We start from the raw sequence: 21,605 nt of genomic DNA, 5'->3' as shown, positions 1-21,605 counted from the left end.
AGAAAAATCTAAGCAACCGATTGCTATAAATAAATGAAATCAGCAGTTAGAAAAAAATTAAATCAGTATAGTTAGAAAAAAAAGCCAGATGATTTTTTTGCAAGACCCCCTACAATTCACATCAGATTATTTTTAACAGTAAGATTAACCAAACATTCAAACCACAAGTATCTTTCACAAACAAAATACAGATGTCAAAATCCTAAATAAAATACTAGAAAACCAATCTAGCAACGCATCAAAAAAACTACGACCAAACTGGGTTATTCTAAGAATGCAAAATTGAGCAAACATCAGGGAATTAATTAATTCTTCAACTTAAATGATATAACCAACTCAATAAATACTGATAATAAACTCTTTGTTCTCAATTTACTTGACCTATCTAGCAGTATCACACACAGGTGATAGACAACGGACTCCTCCTGAAGTTGTTCCAAGTACTGGTTTCCAAGTACTGTATTCTCCTGACTCACCAGCCAATTCTCAGTTTCCTTTCCTAGGTTTCCCTATGTTCAATCTCTAAACGGTGCACTGTAGCAGATACGTTCTTAGAACTCTTATTTGTTTTATCTCTCTCTGCTTCACTGGCGATTTAATCCATCATAATACTAATGATTTCCCAAATGTGTTATCTTCAGCCCAGACTTCTCCAGGAATGATAGGTTTATATATCTAACTGCCCACTAAAAACATTTCTACCTGAATCTCAGACCTTTTTGTATGCGTGTGGAGACGGAGTCTCGCTATGTTGCCCAGGTTGGTCGAATTCCTGAGTTCAAGCAATCCTCCCGCCTCTGCCTCCCTAAGTGCTGGGATTACAGGTATGAGCCACCGTGCCCAGCTCTGCCCGAGTATCTACTAGGCATCTCAAACTTTACCATGTTTGTTTCTGAAAAGTTCTTTTTTTAAAAAAACATTTTAACACATCTGAAATTGGGATGCACATTTCAAACTATCTGTGCTAGTTTAATTTTAATTGGAAGCTACAAGCGGTGGCATCTTAGTTCAATGATGTATGATCTACCGCCAAAACCTTGTGCAGTAGGTCTGTCTACCTCAGTTAATGGAAACTCTACCCTTAATCATGCCAGACACCCTGGAGTCCTCCCTGATGTCTTGCTCCTTCTCCCATACCCTGTATATAATTCATAAGCGAATCATAATATAATTCATAAGCAAATCATACGCTACCATCATCTCTCATAGGATTGTTCTATTAGTCACTTAACTGATATTCTTGCTTTTGCCTTTGCTCTCTTAAAGTTTACTTTCCATACAGCAACCCAATCTGGTTAAACTTTTTACGTTACATCACATCATTCCTCTGCTAAAAGCCAGGTGGCTTCACGGCTTATGCAAAATAAATGCCAAGTCCTTACAATGAATACAGGCTTTACTTCCTGATATTTTCACAGCTTATCTTTTACTATTCTCCTCCTTCAATGTGATCCAGTCACTGTGGGTACCACTTCCGAGCCTTGGCATTTGCAGATCTCCATACCTGAAATACTATTTCCCCATTTATCTCCATGCTCATTACCTTCCCTCCTTCAGGTCTTTGCTTAAATGCTGTCTTCTCAGTGAGATCTTTCCTGATCAGGCTATTCAAAACTGTAAAACTCCACTCTGTCACTTCTATCCTCCTTTTCTGCTTTATTCTATGTAGCACTTATCATCACCTACCATAATATGTATTTTACTTATCTAACTGTCCCTCCTTATGCCCCAACTATAAATTCCATGAGGGAAGAGTATCCCCAGTGTACAGGTACTCAATAAATATCTGGAAAATGACTACATAAATATATGCCACAGATTATTCTACCCACCATTCTACTCAAGGCATACATGGCCAGTTAGTACATTTGTTTAATAGCAATAATTTCAACAACTAATGATGAGCTGTTTTACATTTGGTACTCTCAAGGCCACGTGAACCTTCGTGGCAAAAGTGCTTGACATTTATACACTTAAATTTTATTTATGTGTAGGGTGTTAGGTAAAGCTCTAAATTTATCTTTAAAAAATTAACAGATAATTATCACAGCTCAATTTGAATAATTTACACTATGATACTGTGATATACAGGTTGAGTATCCCTAGTCCAAAAATCTGAAATGCTCCAAAATACAAAGCTTCCTGCGTGCCAACATGACATTCAATGGTAATGGTCACTGGGGTGTTTCATTATTTCAGATTTTCAGATTAGGGATGTTGAACCGATACGTGTAACGCAAATATTCTAAACTCAAAACAAATCCAAAGTCCAAAAACACTTCTGGTCCCAAGCATTGCAGATAAGGGATACTCAACCTGTATAAAGAAATATGTAGGCTGGGTACGGTGGCTCATGCCTGTAATCCCAGCACTTTGGGAGGCCAAGGCGGGCAGATCACTTGAGGTCAGGAGTTCAAGATCAGCCAGGCCAACAGGGCAAAACCCCGTCTCTACTAAAAATACAAAAAGTAGCCAGGCGTGGTGGTGGGTGCCTGTAATCCCAGCTACCTGGAAGGCTGAGGTGGAAGAATCGCTTGAGCCTGGGAATTGCAGTGAGCCGAGATGGTGCCACTGCACTCCAGCCTGGGCGACAGTGACACTCCATCTCAAAAAAAAAGAAAAAAAATGTATTTAGTCTCTGTCCTCAATTCCTGACACATAACTCCTAATCCCTTGGAATTTCCTAGATGACAAGTGTGTCTTTTTCTAACAAGGCAACTCTTGGTGGGCTTCTGGATGTAGGCTGGTCACCAGAAAGATAAAGCCATGAACAGAAGCTTAGAACCTTCAGCCCCACCAACCTACCCCTCATCCTCTGGGAAGGGAAGCAGGACTAGAGATTGAGTTTCTTATACCCATGTGATGAAGTCTCCATAAAATTCCCTGAACCACGGGTTTCAGAGAGCTCCCAGGTTGAGGAACACATCCATATCCTGGGAAAGTCTGGAAAGAAGCTCCTGCACTCTGGACTCTTCCAGACCTCGCCCCGTATTTTGCTAATCATCTGCACCTTCTGTAGAATCCTTTATAATATATGGGTAAACCTAAGTGCTTCCCTGAGTTTCATGAGCCATCCTAGCAAATAACTGAACCAAGAAAGGGGTCCTGAGAACCTCAATTTACAGCTGGTTCGTCAAAAGTACAGGGCACAACCTAAGACTTGCAAATGGCTTATGAAGTGGAGGACAGTCCTGTACGACTGAGCCCCTAACTATGGGTCCTGCACTAACTTTTGGTTAGTGTCAGAATTGAACTGAATTATAGGGTGTGGGGAAAAAACCCACACATCTGGTGCAGAAGTGTTCTGTGCTGTATTGAGTTTGAGAACAGCAAAAACAAGTTTGGTTTTTCCTATCTCTTAAAATATCCCACACTTAATTAAACTGCCACTTTTATAGTAAGTTCTCATGTACATTTAGATCTGTTCCTGGTTTCTACATTCTGCTCCTCTCATCTTCTATACCAGTATCACATTTATTTTAAATCAACAACTTTACAGTATACTTCAACATGTGGTAGACAAAAATCTTATTTACAACTTTGCTTTTTAAAAATCTCCTTGGGTTTTCTGGCACATTTATTCTTCAAGATGAAGTTCAGAATCAACCTATATAAACTTACCTGTTGAGGCTCTCATTGTATCAAATGTATATATTAATTTAGAAAGGATTGACTTTTTTTGTTGTTTTTTTGCAGACAGAGTCTCACTCTGACACTCAGGCTGGAGTGCGGTGGCACAATCATGGCTCACTACATCCTCTACCTCCGCAGGCTCAGGTGATTCTCTCACCTCAGTTTCCTGAGTCTATAGATGCACATCACTAGGCCTGGCTAATTTTTGTATTTTTTGTAGAGATGGGGTTTTGCCATGTTGCTCAGGCTGGTCTCCAACTGCTGGACTCAAGCAATCACTTGCCTTGGCCACCCACAGTGCTGGGATTACATGCATGAGCCACTGCACCTGGTCTGACATGTTAATAATAATATGTTAATAATGTTAACATATTAATAATGTCAATAATGACATTAACTTTATGTTTCTAGGAACATATCACTCGTCTCCATTTCTTCAGGTCTTGATTTTATATTCTTCAGTAAAATTTTATCATATTTTAATAAGTTGGGTATTTTAAAATTTTCTTTTTACTTCCATGTGTATCTTCCCCATCTCTATATAAATAAAAACTTTCTGAGTGAATTTTTATAAAAGATCGTTTCCTCATCTCATATCAAATGGTACGGCTATCAGATAATCTTTGAAGGCTTTTCAGCTCAAAAATGCCACAACTTTCCACTAATATTCCAAAAGCAACAGTCTCTAAAAAATCACCTAAACAATGTGCACATTTATGTGTAAAGGATTAAAATTATATACACCAAGGACGGTCAACTGGTTTCATCATAAACATCACTTTATTCCATCAAAAATAGCTGCCAAGAATGGCCAATTGAGAATATCCAAGCTCAAGGGAAAAGAATACCATGATGAATTACTGGTGTCATAAGGGAGAAAATAAAAAATGGTGGCACAAGTACCAAGTCCTTGTCATACATAAGATTCACCAAACTATTAACAGTAGTTATTTACAGAATTAGGAATAATAGCAAGAAGGCTTTTATTTTCAACATTATACACTTCTACATTGTTTGCATTTTTTAAAAACAAGCAACTATTACTTTCAAGATCAGCAAAAAAAAAAAAAAAAAAAAACCAAAAACCAAAAAACAAAACCCAGATAATTTAAATTTGTGAAAAACATTGCAACTTCATCATGACTACTTAATATAGTTCTATTTCATTACCTGCTATAAACTTATTTTCCTGATAATTTTTTAAAAATAAAACTCTCACAAGTTTTTTTTTTGTTTTTGTTTTTGGGGGGGCGGGGGGCAGAGTCTAGCTCTGTCTCCCAGGCTGGAGTGCAGTGGCGCCATCTCAGCTCACTGTAACCTTTGCCTCCCAGGTTCCAGCAATTCTCCTGCCTCAGACTCCCCAGTAGCTGGGATTACAGGCATGCGCCACCATGCCTAGATAATTTTTCTATTTTTAGGAGAAATGGGGCTTCCTCATGTTGGCCAGGCTGGTCTCCAACTCCTGATCTCAGGTGATCTACCCACCTCAGCCTCCCCAAAGTGCTCAGATTACAGGAGTGAGCCACCACAGATGGCCTACAATTTAAGTTTTAAAAATATATTTTTTAAACCACTTACTTATCTGGATTAAGTATTCTTTAAATATGATTTCCAATATTTATGCCATAATACTATATTAATACTCTTCTCTAATCATCAGAAAAACATGAATATAAACTAAGAATTTTATAGGAAAAAGGAGTTTTAGCACTTTTAACACTTACAATTCAATTTCAACCATGCCTCTGGAACATCCTCTCTTCACAAAAAAACCAACCTAAGACATAAAAAAGAAAGTGAGCTGTGTAATGACATTCCCAGGTTAACAATCCGAGATTTAGCAGTCATTATTATTTGTCAAATTAAGATTTTTTCAGGTACCACTTATATGTGCACTCCTGTCACTTTCTAAGGTATCCCTCCCAGATCTGGGTTCCTCCATTGTTCCCTCCCACAAATAACAACAATAATAATATTAGGTAAAATTTATTGAACTCCTATGCACTCCATAGCCTCTTACAAACTTCGTGACAAAGCCAGTAAGTGCCAGAAAAAGGATTTGAACCCAGGAAATCTGGCTCCACAGCCTGTGTACTTGGACACTATATTAAACGCTCAGAGAGAAGAGAAAATGCCTGTGGGAAAACACGTCCTATAGTATAACCACTGAGCACTCAAACTCCTTATTGCCATTGAAGACTTCCTACAGTCGCGCAGGTGAAATATTAACAACCATGCTAATATTACCTATCCTCTTAATGATGTAATTGCCACCAAGCATCGTTTTAAAAGGAGCAATACAATTGAAATTTACATGATAAAGTAGACATATCTGTGCCAGTTTCTATATGCTTATAGTCTAAGCCCGAAAACAAAGTCTGAGCCTAAAAAAATCAGACTGGATTTTAAATCAGTCTATAAATAAGTGATAAATATTAAAAAAGGTAGAAAATACACCTCGCAAGTAACCTTTTTAATAGTGATGACAGTGATGACAACAGCTGGCATTTATCAAGCATTTACTATATACTGTTGTGCTAAGCACTAAACATGTATTTTCTCATTTAACACTCATAAGCAACCTTGAAGTATACATTCATCTTATATATGATAAAGCTGAGTCCCAGAAAGATGAAGGAAAAAAAAAAAAAAGCCTTATCTTGTAACCACTGGGTATAGCCTAATACTTAAAAGTACAGATTTTAACATCTACTATCTAGGTTCAAATCTCAACTCCATCACATACAAGTTGTTAGACATTGGACAGTTGCTTAACCTGCCTGTTTCCTCACAGGGAAACAAGGACATCTATGTAGGAATGCTATCTGCCTGTTAGCTTGCAAGAATTAAAATACTTGGTACCAATGACGAGGAAAAAAAAAAGTCAGGAGGCAGTTCTTATCATAAAGTATCCATACTGGTAGTGTAGAGTATGTTTTTGTTATATTTTTATATTAGCATTTAAACAAAAATAAATTAAATATTCTTGCTGAGAACTTGGGCATCCCATAAATACATCTGTGCACTCAAAGGGTTGCAACCTGTCATCTAGGAAACACTGCACTCCACAGTCTCCTTAAAAATCCTATCACTCAAGGATGAGAAGAGATGTGTTTTCATGACAAAAATCAACATGAAAAAGTTAGTAAAAATTGTTATAGCCAATTCATTCCTACTGTACAGCCCCTGGAGTACAATCCAACAGACCATTACAAAGAGATAGCGATTAAATGATCTGATAATTTAAAAACTATATATCAATATTCATGAAAATCTCAGTTGGTCCTTGGATGCTATCTGTTCCAACTCTCCCATCTTTGAAATGAAAACTGAAGTTCAGATAATTGCTCAAGGTCACAAGGTTAGTTATTAACAGAGAAAAGTATCTTCTACCTAATAAATGTCTCCCATATAGCACTAAACACACGCATACACATTTTAAATAATTTATAATCTTAAGGGGAATTTGCTTCCATTTTGTAACCGTCCATTAAATTTTAATTTTTTGTTATTATTTCTATCTTAATAGCATTGTGGTCAGTATATGGTCTATGTGGTGTCCATTTCTTGAAATATTTTGATACTTGCTTTATGACTCAGTATACAATTAACTTTTAGAAATGTTAACTTGTGCTTGAAAAGAATGCAGAGTCTCCAATTGTTGAGTGTACTTTTTATAATATAGCCATTAGTTCAAGCTTAACTTTATTGTTCAAATCTTTTGTAGTCTAATTTTTTTATCTGATTGATCTACTATTATTGATAGCTCTCCCAGTACAGTTATGGATATGTCAACTGCTTGTTAGCATTCCGCAGATTTTGCCTATACATTTTGGAGCTAGATTATAAAGTGAGTTGGGAACTGAATTATCTTCTAGTGAATTAAAACTTTCGTCAGTGTTTAGTGACCACTATTGTCTCTAAAAAGACTTTTTGCTCTAAAGTCTGTCTTGCCTAGTATTAATCCAGCTACACCTACTTTCTTTTGTATATTTGCCTGGCATGTATTTTTTTTCATCCTTTCACTCTTAACTTTTCTGTAACACTTTATTTTAGATATGCTTATTAAAAACAAAAGAGAACTAAACATTGTTTCATTTCTCCATTCTAACAAACTTTATAATGAGTTTAGATCATTTATAATTAGTGTGATTATATCTGCACATATTTCTACCATCTCATTTTGTGATTTTTATTTTATTTTTCTTGAGACAGAGTCTCGCTCTTGTTGCCCAGGCTGGAGTGCAACAGCGTGATCTTGGCTCACTATAACCTCCACCTCCTGGGTTCAAGCAATTCTCCCGCCTCAGCCTCCCGAGTAGCTGGGATTACAGGCACCCGCCACCATGCCTGGCTAATTTTTGCAGTTTTAATAGAGACAGGGTTTCACCATGTTGGCCAGATCCTGACCATGGCCTCACAAAGTGCTGGGATTACAGGCGTGAGCTACCACACCCAGTCAACGTTTTGTCATTTTTAATGATCTCATTTTTTGTATCTGTTTCTTATCTCCTCCTCCTTTCTCAAGACTCCCTCCCTGTTCGGGCAGTATTTTTCCGCCACCCACTCTCATGAATATGATTAAGTGCCCTACACAGGTGTACCATTTTTATCTTTTACACTGTATTTTTAGTGTACCTTTTCTATATTTAGAGATGTTTACATAAGTACAATGTAGGCCATTGTGTTACAACTGTCCACAGTATTCAGTACAGTAACATGCTCTACAGGAGTGTGGTCTAGGAGCAATAGGCTACACCATATAGCCTAAGTGGATAGTAGGCTATACCATCTAGGTTTGTGTAAGTACTCTCTATTATGCTCACACAATGACAAAATTGTCTAAAGATGCATTTTCTCAGAATATATCCCCATCATTAAGCAACATATGACTGGATTTTGTTTCTGCCCTTTCTAAATTTACTCTACGGTTCCACAAGCCAAGTGCTGCATTTAAAAAAAAGAGGCATATTACGTAATTTCTAGCATTTTAGGTGTAAGGGATTTGGAGAATCCTCTAGTATTATCGTCCAAAATACTTCTAGAAATGAAAATCTCCTTCCAGTTTCTTTACCTGCCAAATTTATTCCTTACATTCACGCACTATTAAGTTTGCTATACCCAAGGAACTGAGGTGTAGAAATTGATGTTACTAAAAGCAATTAATAGTTCTGAATTTTCTTAAAAAGTAACTATGTTAACTCACCTTATCCGCTCGTCCCATGAAAGCAGGTTTCCCAGCTAAACCAAGGCAAATGGCACACACAATGCTCGACTTCCCTGTTCCATTGGCTCCAATGATCATATTCAAGTGGGGTCCAGGAGATACTTCACAAATATCATATGTTCTGAATTATAAAGAGATGAAATTACTAAGGAGAGATACAAAACCACTTTTTCTTGCTTTACATTATTTATGAGATTCCTCAAATTCCTCTAAAAACTAGCTAACCTTGCAAATTTAATTTTTTAATAGGTTTTTAATAAACAACTTTAGAAAGAAAATCTACCAATAGAAGAAATGAAAAGGCAGTAATGCATAACTAAAGAATATAATTTCATATAGTTTCTTCAAAAGTTTGCTGAAAAAAGTGAAGTTTGATACTTTGTTCTTTTTTAATAATTACAAAACACTGGACACTATATCAAAGATATTACCAATTTTAAAACCAATTTTGTAGGAGAGGCCATGACTTACCTTAAATCTGAATTTTACATTCATATTTCTTTTAAATTATAATGCTTAATGGTTATTCATATTTTAATATTTCAAACAATCTAAGCAAATTTTTAATTACAAAACTGAAGATATATCTCAACCCAAAGGTTCCATTTTATTAACTTTTAAAAATTATTTTCCAAGCCAGGCACCATGGTATGTGCCTATAGTCCCAGCTATGAGGGAGGCTGAGGCCAGAGGACCAGTTGAGCCTAGGAGGTCAAGGCCAGCCTAGGTACTTAACCAAGCGCACATTAATATTTTAAGAAAATAATGATTTTGAAATGTCAGGTGGTAATCAAAATACAGGTGGAAAAGAAGTATTTTCTGGCAGGTTTGCTAATCCCATACCTCTACACAGCATATGCTATATCTTTTTAGCCATTTTGTTCTGCTAGCACCTGGGTCCCAAAAGAGCTCTTTATAATGGTTACAATAAAACCAGGTTGGGAACTTCAGAAATGTAGAAAATTATCTGACATAGAACTTCTTACTCTAACTTCTTACTCTCAACACATGAAGTCCCATTCTTTTAACACTTGGATTTCCTGTTGTGAAATCTCTGTGTGAATGTTATACTAAAACAATGATGTAACTGGTATTTAAGAAAACTGAACAGGAAAAAGCATGAGAATTTCTGGCCTATAAGATATGCATCAATATTATAAATAGGGAGAGTAGCCAAAAACAAAGCTCCTGTATTTCCTTTTTTTTTTTCGGCGGGGTTGGGCGGGGGGATTTTTCTTGCCTTCAACTACCCAAATCAAGCCTCTGCACTGTTTAAAATCATTCTTCTGACTCTATGATGTATTTATGGGGAATTCCCTTATTATGAGCTTCCTTTCCTCTGAGCTCCCTCTGAAAGAGCTATTGGTAAAGACCCACCTTCTTATCATTCCATATACTTCACAAGGTATCTCATGTATTCTCTATGGCCTCAATGATTCCCTCTTTCTACAAGTCTTTGAATACTATCTACATGCTGAAAGTAGTCCAGATGACCTCTATGTGCAATGATCACCTCAATAACGCTATTTGAATGTCCCACAACAGTCAACTTAAACTTAACACATTTAAAACTAAACCCACCATCTTTCCCATCCAAAATCACTCTTGCGGTCTCTTAGTGAATGGTATTATCATTGACACCATTGCCCAAATCAGAAACCTCGGCATTAGTTTTGCATCATCTTTGGTTCTTTTATTGCTTTTGACTCCACCCAAACCACCACTCCATCATCCAATCAATCACTAAGTAATGCTGGTAGAACTGTAAATCTGATGTCACTTGTTAAAAAAGAAAAATTAAAGAAAAAGGAGGACCTATCATAGCCGAGTTTCATCTTTTTCTACTTTTTATCCCCCTTCCCTATTTTCTACTCAGACCTCTAAATTCTACCTATAATGTACTTCTTTCAGTTTTGTGACTGTAATTCCTTATTTCTCTTAAGTCTTTGCGCGTGTTATTCCTTCAGCCTCCAAGTCTCTCCCTCCACTCCCAACTCCATTTGACTTGGTTCACTCCCTACTCTCTTCCAGGCCATTTAAATTATCTGACTACCCCTCTTATTTCCTTGCTAATTCTCCAAGCCCACCTTTCTCTACCTCTTGCCTAAAACTCAAAGGCCCCTCATTAAAATAAACAATAATATCTCACCAACCTCTGCACTTCCAGCTACTTTTTCTTTCTTCTCTTTACATCCAAGTTTTACTTTCTCACCCTCATTCATTCTTCTATGGCCTGCAAAGTTTTCTGCTTCCACTGCTTCATTAAAAGGTCAAAGATTCCTCAATTGCTAAATACAGTGGGCTCTTTTCAACCCCGCTATCTGACTTCAATGTAGCAGGTGATATTTTTGAAACATTCTTTTTCCTTGGCTTCTCTGATAATTGCCTCCCATTGTTTTCATCTTACCTCCCTGAATAGTTCCTTCTGGCTTTGAGTCCTTCCTCGTTTCACCCTTAAAAGCAGGCATTCTCCCAAGACCCTGTACATGGTCTTCTAGTCCTTCAATTTATAATTCCTATTGAGCAATCAAAACCAGTTCTGCAACTTCATCAATCACCTGTATGCATGACTCCCAAATCTCTCATCCGTTCATACTTTCCTCTAAGCTCCAGACTCTTATATTCTGCCTATAGAACATCTCTCTTAGATACTCCAAAGGAAACTTCAAATCACAGGATCTAAGAGGCATTTATTATTCTCCTCAAACTGCTCTCTCTTCTGAATAGCATCTGACCAATTAGCTAAGGCAAACACTTGGGAAAAATGCTGCATTCCTCCCTTTCCCCCATGCCTCAATTAGCTGGATCCTGCCAAATCTCATTCCTTCACACTCTGATCATCTCTTGCCTTCGTATTGTCTTTTTGCTTCCAATCTTGCACCCTTTCTAAATCATCCTCCACAGTGCTTCCACAATAACATAAAACACATGTCATTCCCTGTTGAAAACACACCGTGGCTGCCTACAGGATGATGCTGGAACTTCTTAGCATAGTAAACATACAGGTCTCTCAATGGTTGCTTACCCTCTGTCCAAATACTCACTCACATCCTATACTCTTGCCTTACTAAAACACTTGACACTTTCTAAATATACCAAACTATTTCAGACAGTTCCTTCTGTCTTCAATGCTCTTCACTTCTTTTAAGACTTTCCTATCTTCTTAGGCGGGTGCAGTGGCTCACGCCTGTAATCCCAGCACTTTGGGAGGCCGAGGTGAGTTGCTTGAGCCCAGAAGTTCGAGACTTGCCTGGGCAACATGGTGACACCCCATCTCTACAAAAAATTTTTAAAACATTAGCCAGGTATGGTATGCGCCTATAGTCCCAGCTACCTGAAAGGCTGAGGTAGGAGGATCACTTGAGAAGGGGAGGTACAGGCTTCACTGAGCCCTGATCATGCCACTGAGCTCCAGCGTGGGCAACAGAGCAAGAACAAAGACTTTCATATCTTCTTTACAAAGACCTTTCTCATACTCGTGGACAAAACTAACCACTTCATCCTTTGTGAAGGATCCTGATATATATGTTGTTATGGTATCTAACTCATTTCATTACATTTATCTTTCCTGATCTGGATTCAAATAGCAAAGCAACTACTTAACAGCTGTGTAAAACTGGGCAAAACAACCTACTGAGCTGCTTTCAGCAATGGAAATTATCAAGATAGAGTTGTTATGAAGAAAGAATGAGTGCACTGTGTACCTGGCACACAACAGGTGCTTGAAAACAAAAAAGGTAGTATTGTTAAAATACAATTCTGTTATCCTTATGCCACTATGTGCAAGTTTAAAAAAGACTTCAGGCCGGACACGGTGGCTCACGCCTATAATCCCAGCACCACGGGGGCGTGCAGATCCCCTGAAGTCAAAAGTTCCAGATCAGCCTGGTCAGCATGGTGAAACCCCGTGTCTACTAAAAATACAAAAAAATATATATATATATAGCTGGGCGTGGTGGGGGGTGCCTGTAATCCCAGCTACTCGGTGAGGCAGGAGAATCGCTTGAAACTGGGAGGCGGAGGTTGCAGTGGGCCGAGATTGCGCCACTATCCTCCAGCCCGGACGACAGTATGAGATTCCGTCTCAAAAACAAAAATTAGCCGGGCGTGGTGGCGCGCACCTACAGTTCCAGCTACTCGGGAGGCTGACCCAGGAGCCTCAAACCGAGAGGCAGAAGTTGCAGCGGGCCGAGGTAGCGCCACAGCACTCCATCCACTGTGGGCGACAAGAGCGAAACTCCGTCTCAAAAAAAAAAAAAGACGACTTGGAACAGATTCACTGTGAGGTGCCAGGCAAATACATGATATATTTAAAACTTACTAAATTCTAAAGTGATAACTAGTTGTCTGAAGGAGAGAGGGAAGAACCAGGGAAGAAAGCTGGGTTTAGAGGGGTCAAGGGTCAAGATCCAACAATTGCCAGTAAGGTTTAATTTTTTTGTACTTGTAACCTCCCATCCCAAACAACCTTTACCGTCTTATCTACTTCTCTGTGGCAAATGCCTACCCTAAGAATCTGCCACAGCATCCCTACCACGCCGAATTAACTGTTGCCTCCTCGTAAATTCCCGGGGACAATACTTCTGTGAATTACAGACCAGGGCCGCTATGGATCGCGACTCCCAGCGGGCAGAGACCTACTCCCTCGTACAACTACTACCTGCTACAAGACGCTTTTGGAAAACCTTGGCGGACTAAATTTTAAAACCACATCACGTAAGGCAGACATCTACATCATACACGTCAATCTCCACAGCCTTCGTAGAAAAATCCTCATGGGAACCCCGGCACGAATTCAAGGCCAGACCCACAAGCCAGGTACACACCCACACGCCCACGCCCGCGCGCAGCCGGCGCCCCGGGGCCTGCTGGACCGCACGCCTCCACACCCGCGGCGCGGCCTCCCGGCCACTCACAGGAAGTTCTCCATCGAGATACGGACGATAGAGCCCTCCACGAAAGGCCCGGACGACTGCACCAGCGGCAGCTGCGGGGCCGGATTCTTCCTCTTGCTCGGGACCTCCGACGAAGGGTCTCTCGGGAGAGCTCTCTTGGAAGCCTGAGGGCTTGGAGTTGACGTCTTCTTGCTTGGAGTCGCCATCCTGGCTTTCTCAGCGCCCCACAGCGATTTCCGTTCCCACCGTCCGGCAGCCCAGGCGCCCAAGCGCCCCAGCGCCCGGCTCCCGCGCGAACTGCCGCGAACTGCTCCCGCGCGCTCGCTCCCGCGATCTCGCGCCGCGCCTGCGCAGTTCAGGTCCGGAGCGTCAGCGGGCCCACCCAGCGCCTCCTGCTCTCCGCCTCTCAGAACTAGAGCCCGACTAAGGGCGGAGCAGCAGACGGGACTGAGTGGGGACCTCGGGGGACGTGGCAACGGGAGTTTCTTCTCTGTATATTTCAGCATTCAGATCCTTTTTTGTTTTTTTTCACTCAGGAAAAGATGTCAATTGCATTTAGTATTTTGAAAGCCACTTTATTGCTTCCCGAGCCTCAGTCATGTGTGATGGGAGGCAGCTGTGGGGGGCACCAGGGGCGTCCAGGGCCGCCAAGGCCAGGGGTACGTTAGGCCCTGTTTGCTCCCACCCCTTCCAGGTGCCCGCCTGAGAGCTCCCGGGCACGCCTATCCTTGGCTTTTCGTCCTCTTGGTTTTCTTCCCCGTTGCTTCAAATCAGGTCCCTGTCTCAAAAACCCCGAAAAAGAAATACTCTCAAATGACTCTGCCCGACGCTCCGTGAAGGCATCGTGCTAGGCGTTCTCAAACTCGTGAAACGACTACACTGCACAGGTTATCCTCATTGCTTCTCTGCTCCTTACCTCCTAACTCTCTGGTTAAACTTCCGCCCCCGAGGTTTCTAGAAATCCCTGAGCTAGAATGAGCAGCCTTCATTAACAGGGTGGTTCTGCTTCCGTCTGCTCACATTCATCTAGTAAGCCCTCGCATTAAAGAGGAGGCGGCGCACCGAGGCCTGCCTAGATCTTCTTTCCTTCAACTAATAATGAGTGTCTAACCTACAAGAAACTGGAGCCGTGGCAGTTTAGGAGCCTGCCAAGGTTGCATCCCTGGAAACTTATTTTCTATTGTGGGAGACAGGAAAAGAACAAGTGAATCAACTGAAATTTAAAAATTCCAACTTAAAGCTGTTGGAACTTGAAATTATTCAGAGCCTTGCGAAGAATGTGGCTACGGGGCCTGAGTCCTATGGCGTACAGCTGCAATGTCTGCCTTGTTTTTTCCTGTAAATAATCAGGAAGACCAAACAGAGACAGAGGTAAGACCCCCCTCAGATCACTACCCCTCTTCATAGATTAATATAGTTATCCTCCTTGGAATGGAGATATCTATAACTAATCTAGTCGCTGTGTTTTATGCATTGGTCTTGTATTGAAAATGTACTCCTGCTGAACCTTCTCTGCTTCTGCCTACGTAAATGAAACCTTAACTTCACTTTGGAATATTGACCTTATTTGTTTGGAGTTGGTGTTTCCAGGTGGCTGTCCTCAAGCTTTGCGTTAGAATAAACTCTACTTACTGTTATTTTATAAATTTCACTACTTAAGGTTGACACAACAAATGATTAGGATAATTTCAGACTGTGACAGGTGTTAGGAAGAAAACAAAATGAACCTGATGGGTGGGAGGTACGGAAGGTCTCTTAGAGGTGGTGATGTTTAAGATAAACCCTGAAGGACAAGAGGAAACTGTGGCATCTGAGAAAAGAGCACCCCAGGCAAAAGAATTTTGCTGGAACATTCCAGTAAGGACGAAAGCTCTGAGGTGGGAAGGCCCGTGTGGCTGCGGAGCAGTGAACAAGTTGCATAGCAGAACCTTGTCCATCGTGGAAAAGCCTAAATTTTATTTTTAAAGCAGTGGAAAGCCATTGCATAGTTTTAAGCAGGAGAGGGCCATTATCTGATTAAAGCTTTTAATTTATTTTTTATTTTTTTATTTGTTTTTTTTTTTTTTGAGACAGTCTCACCCAGTTTCCCAGGCTGGAGTGCAGTAGTGCCACCTCAGCTCACTGCAACCACTGCCTCCCTGGTTCAAGCGATTCACCTGCCTCAACCTCCTGAATAGTTGGGATTACAGGCCCCTGCCACCACGTCTGGCTAATTTTTATATTTTTAGTAGAGACGGGCTTTCACCATTTTGACCAGGCTGGTCTGTAACTCCTGACCTCGAGTGATCCGCCCTCCTCAGCGTCCCGAAGTGCTGGCATTACAGGCATGAACCACAGTGCCTGGCCTTAAAATTTTAAAATAATCATTCTGGTTGCTGCGTGGAAAATGGATTAGAGGGGACCAAATGTGGAAGTGGAAGGCCACTTAGAAAGCTGTTACAGTAGAACCCTGATTCCTGACTCCTACAACAAAGCTCCTTTTCCAGGTCCCTGCTTCTTCCTCTCACACAAGGACTCTGCTCTCTCCAAAAGTTATAACAGAAAAAATTAAAGTAAAAAGCATGTGAACTTGTAGTTACTGGAAATTTTCTTAAATGCAAATGAAAATGAGAGAGACGGAAAGGAAAATCATGAAAAAATTCAGACTGCAGAAGCAGCCTGCCTGAAAAGTCACAGCAACAGGCAAAAAATAAAACAACCTTGGGAAAACCTCAGGTTGCACCTGGACAGATAAACAGACAGCTCTAAACACAGATAAACAAGTACAGAAGGAGTGGGGGAGTCTCGACTTCATACTCATACAATGGGCCCCAGTAAAAACTGGGGGCCTTAATAAGTACATTCCTTTCCCTTTAGGCACACTAAGATAGGGAAGCTAGAAATTTATGCAGGGAGGGTAGGGGGGAGGCCTGCAGCTGCAAAAAAATGTCTGGGAACAGACACAGAAGCTTAAGCGACACAAAGCACAGAGCAACACAAACTAAAAGCCTGCTTATGTGATCAAGGAATTGGGTAAAGGCTGATAGAAACTCTGCTCCATGCGAGTAGCACACCTGGTCCCAACTAAATCTTCAGGCCCTAGGAAAATAAGACACCCTCTCCTCAGTAGTCCGTTTATAAAAACCCTGACGTTTTTACTACAACTTGGTAGTCCACTCCGACTGCCCTCTCCAATGTAGAGAGGAGCTTTTCTTTCTTTCACTCTAATAACTTTTGCTGCAACCCCACCTTTGTGTCCATGTTCCTTAATTTTGTTGGACATAAGGACGAAGAACCCAGGGTACTAATTCAGACAATGAGAAACTGCTACATTAAGGTGCATTGGTGAGACTGCAACAAAAATAAAGAATAATTTTTAAACTGTTCAAATGGCGAGCAGTAATGAAAAAACTCAGTGCTCAGGAGAGCACAATACTGTCCTTCACTGCATTGCTAGCATGAATTTTTTGGAAAGTAAAGGTTCTGCTTCAAGAACTAGAAAAGTCAGATTGTTTGATGAAGTACTTACATTTAGGGGAGTCTACCCTGATACATAAGAATTATAGACATTAGTAATGGGAGCTGAGGGCAGGGAGCTATTCATCATTTTTGTACAATGATCAGCCCTTTTTCTTCCTTCCCTTTTTTGGCAATCAATAGCAACATTTATTTCCTAGATCCCACAGGAGAGGGGTAAGGAGCCAAGAAATCCCACATTATAAGATTTGCAGCCTCTGAAGTAGCTGTGTGAATAGCATAATTAAATAATTTCAGGTTTTCTCTGTCTTCTTGAGTCAGTTTTAATAGGTTGTGTTTTTCAAGTAATTTGTCCATTTCATCTAAGTTGTCAAATTTATTACATGAAGTTATGTGTTAATATCCATTAATGTTTGTAGCATCTGTGGTGATGCTTCCTCTTTCACACTGATACTGTTAAGTTGTTCATTTCTTCCTCTCATTTCTTAATTAATCTAGTAGAGGTGACGTATGTTTCATTAATCTTTTTAAAGGAACAACCTGTTGATTTTTGCTATTGTTGGCTTTTGATTTCATAATTTCTACTTATCTTTGTAATTAACTTTCTGTTAAAGTTTAATTCGTTCTTTCCCCTCCAGCTTTTTAAAATTTGTTCTTTCCCCCTCAGCTTTTTAAAAATTATTTTTTGAATATATATGTTTGTACATATTAATGCGGTACATGTGCAATTTTGTTACATGCATAGGTGATGTAATAATTAACTCAGGGTATTTATAATGTCTATGTGATGGGTCCCTTTCAAATCTTCTAGCTATTTTGAAAAATACAATAGATAATTGTTAACTATAGTCAGTCTACTGTGCTATCAAACATTAGAATGTATTCCTTCCATGTGATTAGTCTTTAGTGAACTAATCGAATTGTGTTTCTAAACTTGAAATTTGAGAATGAGTTCCTGAACTTGTGATGACTCCGCAAATGTAGACGCTCTACAAGTTTTAAAGCTACTCAGTCATGCTGTAACGCCATCCTTTTAAAAAGGAAATGTTACTGGTTTTAGCTCTGGTTACCATAGCAACACGTATTAAATGCAGAAAATTTGGGAAAACACACAGAAAAACAAACACATGCAAAGGAAAAACTTATAATTTCTCTACCCGGACTAATCATTGTTAAAATTTTGGTGTGTATTTTGACATTTTTTTTTCTTGTATACTTGTACATATGGTATGCGCCTTTTGTTTTAAAAAAGGATGATACTGGCCGGGCGCAGTGGCTCAAGCCTGTGATCCCAGCACTTTGGGAGGCTGAGACGGGCGGATCACAAGGTCAGGAGATGAAGACCATCCTGGCTAACACGGTGAAACCCCGTCTCTACTAAAAAATACAAAAAACTAGCTGGGCCAGGTGGCGGGAGCCTGTAGTCCCAGCTACTCGGGAGGCTGAGGCAGGAGAATGGCGTAAACCCGGGAGGCGGAGCTTGCAGTGAGCTGAGATCCGGCCAATGCACTCCAGCTTGGGCAACAGAGCGAGACTCCGTCTCAAAAAAAAAAAAAAAAAAGGATGATACTGCACAAATTGTACTATATATACCTCTTTCCCCCACTTAATATATTATGAGTAACTTTCCATGCCATTAACTATTTTTCTGTGATGTAGTTTTAAGTAATCACATAGTATTCCATTAAACAAATGTACCATTCTTGATTTAAATATTTCTCTTTTTTGGATTCTGTATGACTGGAAGTTAGCATGAACCAAAGATGCTCTGGCAAACTATACTAGCTCAGTGCTTTTTTACACTTTGAAAATTTCATGCCCCTGTCAGAGTATACACATTATCTTGCCACATCTCGATTATTTAATTCCACTTTTGCAAACCATCTTGAAAGAGGTGGTTTTAAAAAGGCAGAGAGAGATCTTTGGAAATAAAATATCAATTAACCTGAATTTGATGCTAATTAACCAGTGAGCCACAACAGAGCCAATGCTACTTTTCAGGGCTTAAAGTCAGTCATCAGCTAATAGGCATGGCAAAGCAATTGTATTTAATTTTCTACTGACCAAAGAGTAAGTAAGCAGGGCCATTTTGAGTGACAGCCTTCCAATTCTGCAGGAACTTTAAAAACTGACACAAATAAAAAGTTGACAGAAATCGGCAGGGTCAAGGATTATACATATATTTCACCTCACTGTCACAATACACTGTTTTAATACTTTTGGGTTGGGCTGCTCTAAGAAAATACCATAGACTGTGTAGCTTATAAAAATAGAAATTTATTTCTAGCAGTTCTAGAGCTTGAGAGGTCCAAGATCAAGGAACCAGCAGATTTGGTGTCTGGTGAGGGCTTACATCCTCATAGATAGTGCCTTCTCACTGTGTCCTACCATGGGGGAGAGGAAGAGCTTTCGTCTCTGTAGCCTCTTATAAGGGCACTGATCCTATTTATGGGGGCTCTGCCCTCATGACCTAATCACTTCCCAAAGCTCCCACCTCCTAATACCATCATAATGGGGGTTAAGTTTCAACATATAAATTTTGAAGGGACACAAACATTCAGACCATAACAACTATCTTCTATGGTCTCTTTTTTGGCTTCACTCCAAGCTCTTGATAATGGTGCCACAAGAAATTGGAACAAAGATGCATGTAATAGAACCCTGTGAGACCATCTCTAATTGAGGGCATATTACTTTTGCTTTTGGAAAACTCATAAAGTGAATAAGTGAACCCTCATGGCCTGAAAGGGAGGGAAGAAGGCAGATGCTAAAACTCAAGTCCTTGGTACCCAGGACCAAGTCCCATTCCATCCCCGCCACCTGCACCTCCCAAACACTGAACAAAACCACACACTTTCTAATCAACCTTGTTAAAGAATTGGTGGAACAGATCTAGGCAGGGATTAGGGGTCTGAGGAAAACTAGTGCCCCTCCCGCGGGGGAACTAAAACCCCATACAGCAGACTTCTGCTGGAGATAGGAATAGCTTCTAAAGTTTTTCATTTTTAAACATTTGTTTCACACATCATACAAAAGTTTAAAATGATCAAAATGTCTGCTGCTTCTTACTGTAGTAGTATTAACATTGGAACTGGTTGTAGTAATAGCTAATACAACAGCATTTACCACACACCAGCTATGGTTCTAAGCACCTTTACTGATTTCATTTCTATATGCTGGATCAATGTCTCAACAGACTGGTCTCTTTCTAAAATTTTCTATTTATTGGGTGCAGAAACCGATGGAAAGATTCAAAAAAATCATCAGAATTAATGTAACACTTCAAGTGTTCTTTGTGATGTGTTACAATAGAGAGCCTAAAGATGAATGGACCTTCATCTCTTTCAAGGATAGAAAATGAGAAAACAGTATTAAATTGTTCCAGAAGAACTGACCTTCAGTTTCAGAAAGATCATGAATGAGTTGCTAAAGCACTGTGTAATCTCCTTTCCTGGAGGTCTGTGCTTACTGAACTCACAGCCCTTCTTACCCAGTGAAGGCCAGGAACATAAGCAGAGCCCTAGGAGGACGTCAGGAGTGGGCGAGTGTTTCTTCTCCTACCCTATTACTTCCCAAAGGAAAGAAAATTGGTAGTTGTCAGAACTGGTAAGACTTCAGAAACCAGCTACCTAAATTATAAAACGAGTCTTTTGGAATCAGTCTCCTAGAGTGACACTTTCATCCCAGCATTGTTCTAACAAGCTAGGATGCTGCTGAACTCCCCCAGAAACAGGCTGGTTTTAAGTTCTCATTTCCACTGCTTTCATTAGTAGACATAATTTTTTTTAGAATTAAAATTATGTTCGCTTTTTTGTTATTATTTTAGGGAATTTGAAAATCCAGAAAGCACAGAGCAGAAACCAATCACCACTCATCCACATTCCTACAATCAAAAAAATTAACACATGGCAATTTGACATTTCTTCTAGTTTTTTTTTTTTTTCTTTCCTATTATCTACTTTTTAAAAAATTACATGTGGGGCGGGGCGCAGTGGCTCATGCTTGTAATCCCAGCACTTTCGGAGGCAGGTGGATCACTTGAGGCCAGGAGTTCAAGACCAGCCTGGCCAACATGGCGAAACCCTGTCTCTACTAAAACTACAAAAAAATTAGCTGGGCGTGGTGGCATGTGCCTATGGTCCCAGCTACTCAGGAGGCTGAGGCATGAGAATTGCTAGAACCCAGGAGGTAGAGGTCGCAGTGAGCCGAGATTGTGCCACTGCACTCCAGCCTGGGCAACAGAGCGAGACTCTGCTTCAAAATAAAAAATTACGTGTGAAACATATGACTACGTTCCCTTTTTAAAAGCGAGAATAATACAAATAAAACTAGTGCATTTGATGTTTATCTCTCTCAGTCTTTTTTCTTTATCCTTCATCCTCCAGAGTTAACTA

General features: G+C 40.0%; 1 protein-coding gene across 1 annotated transcript in view; it reads right to left on the bottom strand.

Moving 5' to 3' along the window:
* SMC5 (structural maintenance of chromosomes 5) overlaps positions 1 to 14,064 on the bottom strand; it is a 103,736-nt gene extending 89,672 nt beyond the window's left edge. Inside the window, exons 1-3 of the mRNA XM_025360323.1 lie at positions 13,777 to 14,064; positions 8,840 to 8,981; positions 5,358 to 5,410 (exon numbers count right to left, since the gene is read on the bottom strand). Of these exons, the coding sequence (XP_025216108.1) occupies positions 5,358 to 5,410; positions 8,840 to 8,981; positions 13,777 to 13,961 (380 nt within the window). The 5' untranslated portion in view covers positions 13,962 to 14,064. The remainder of the gene's footprint in view (positions 1 to 5,357; positions 5,411 to 8,839; positions 8,982 to 13,776) is intronic.
* Positions 14,065 to 21,605: the final 7,541 nt, after the last annotated feature.

Source organism: Theropithecus gelada, chromosome 15 (genome assembly GCF_003255815.1).
Source record: "Theropithecus gelada isolate Dixy chromosome 15, Tgel_1.0, whole genome shotgun sequence".
Classification (NCBI taxonomy): Eukaryota; Metazoa; Chordata; class Mammalia; order Primates; family Cercopithecidae; genus Theropithecus; species Theropithecus gelada.
This window is presented reverse-complemented; position numbering and strand designations above follow the sequence as displayed.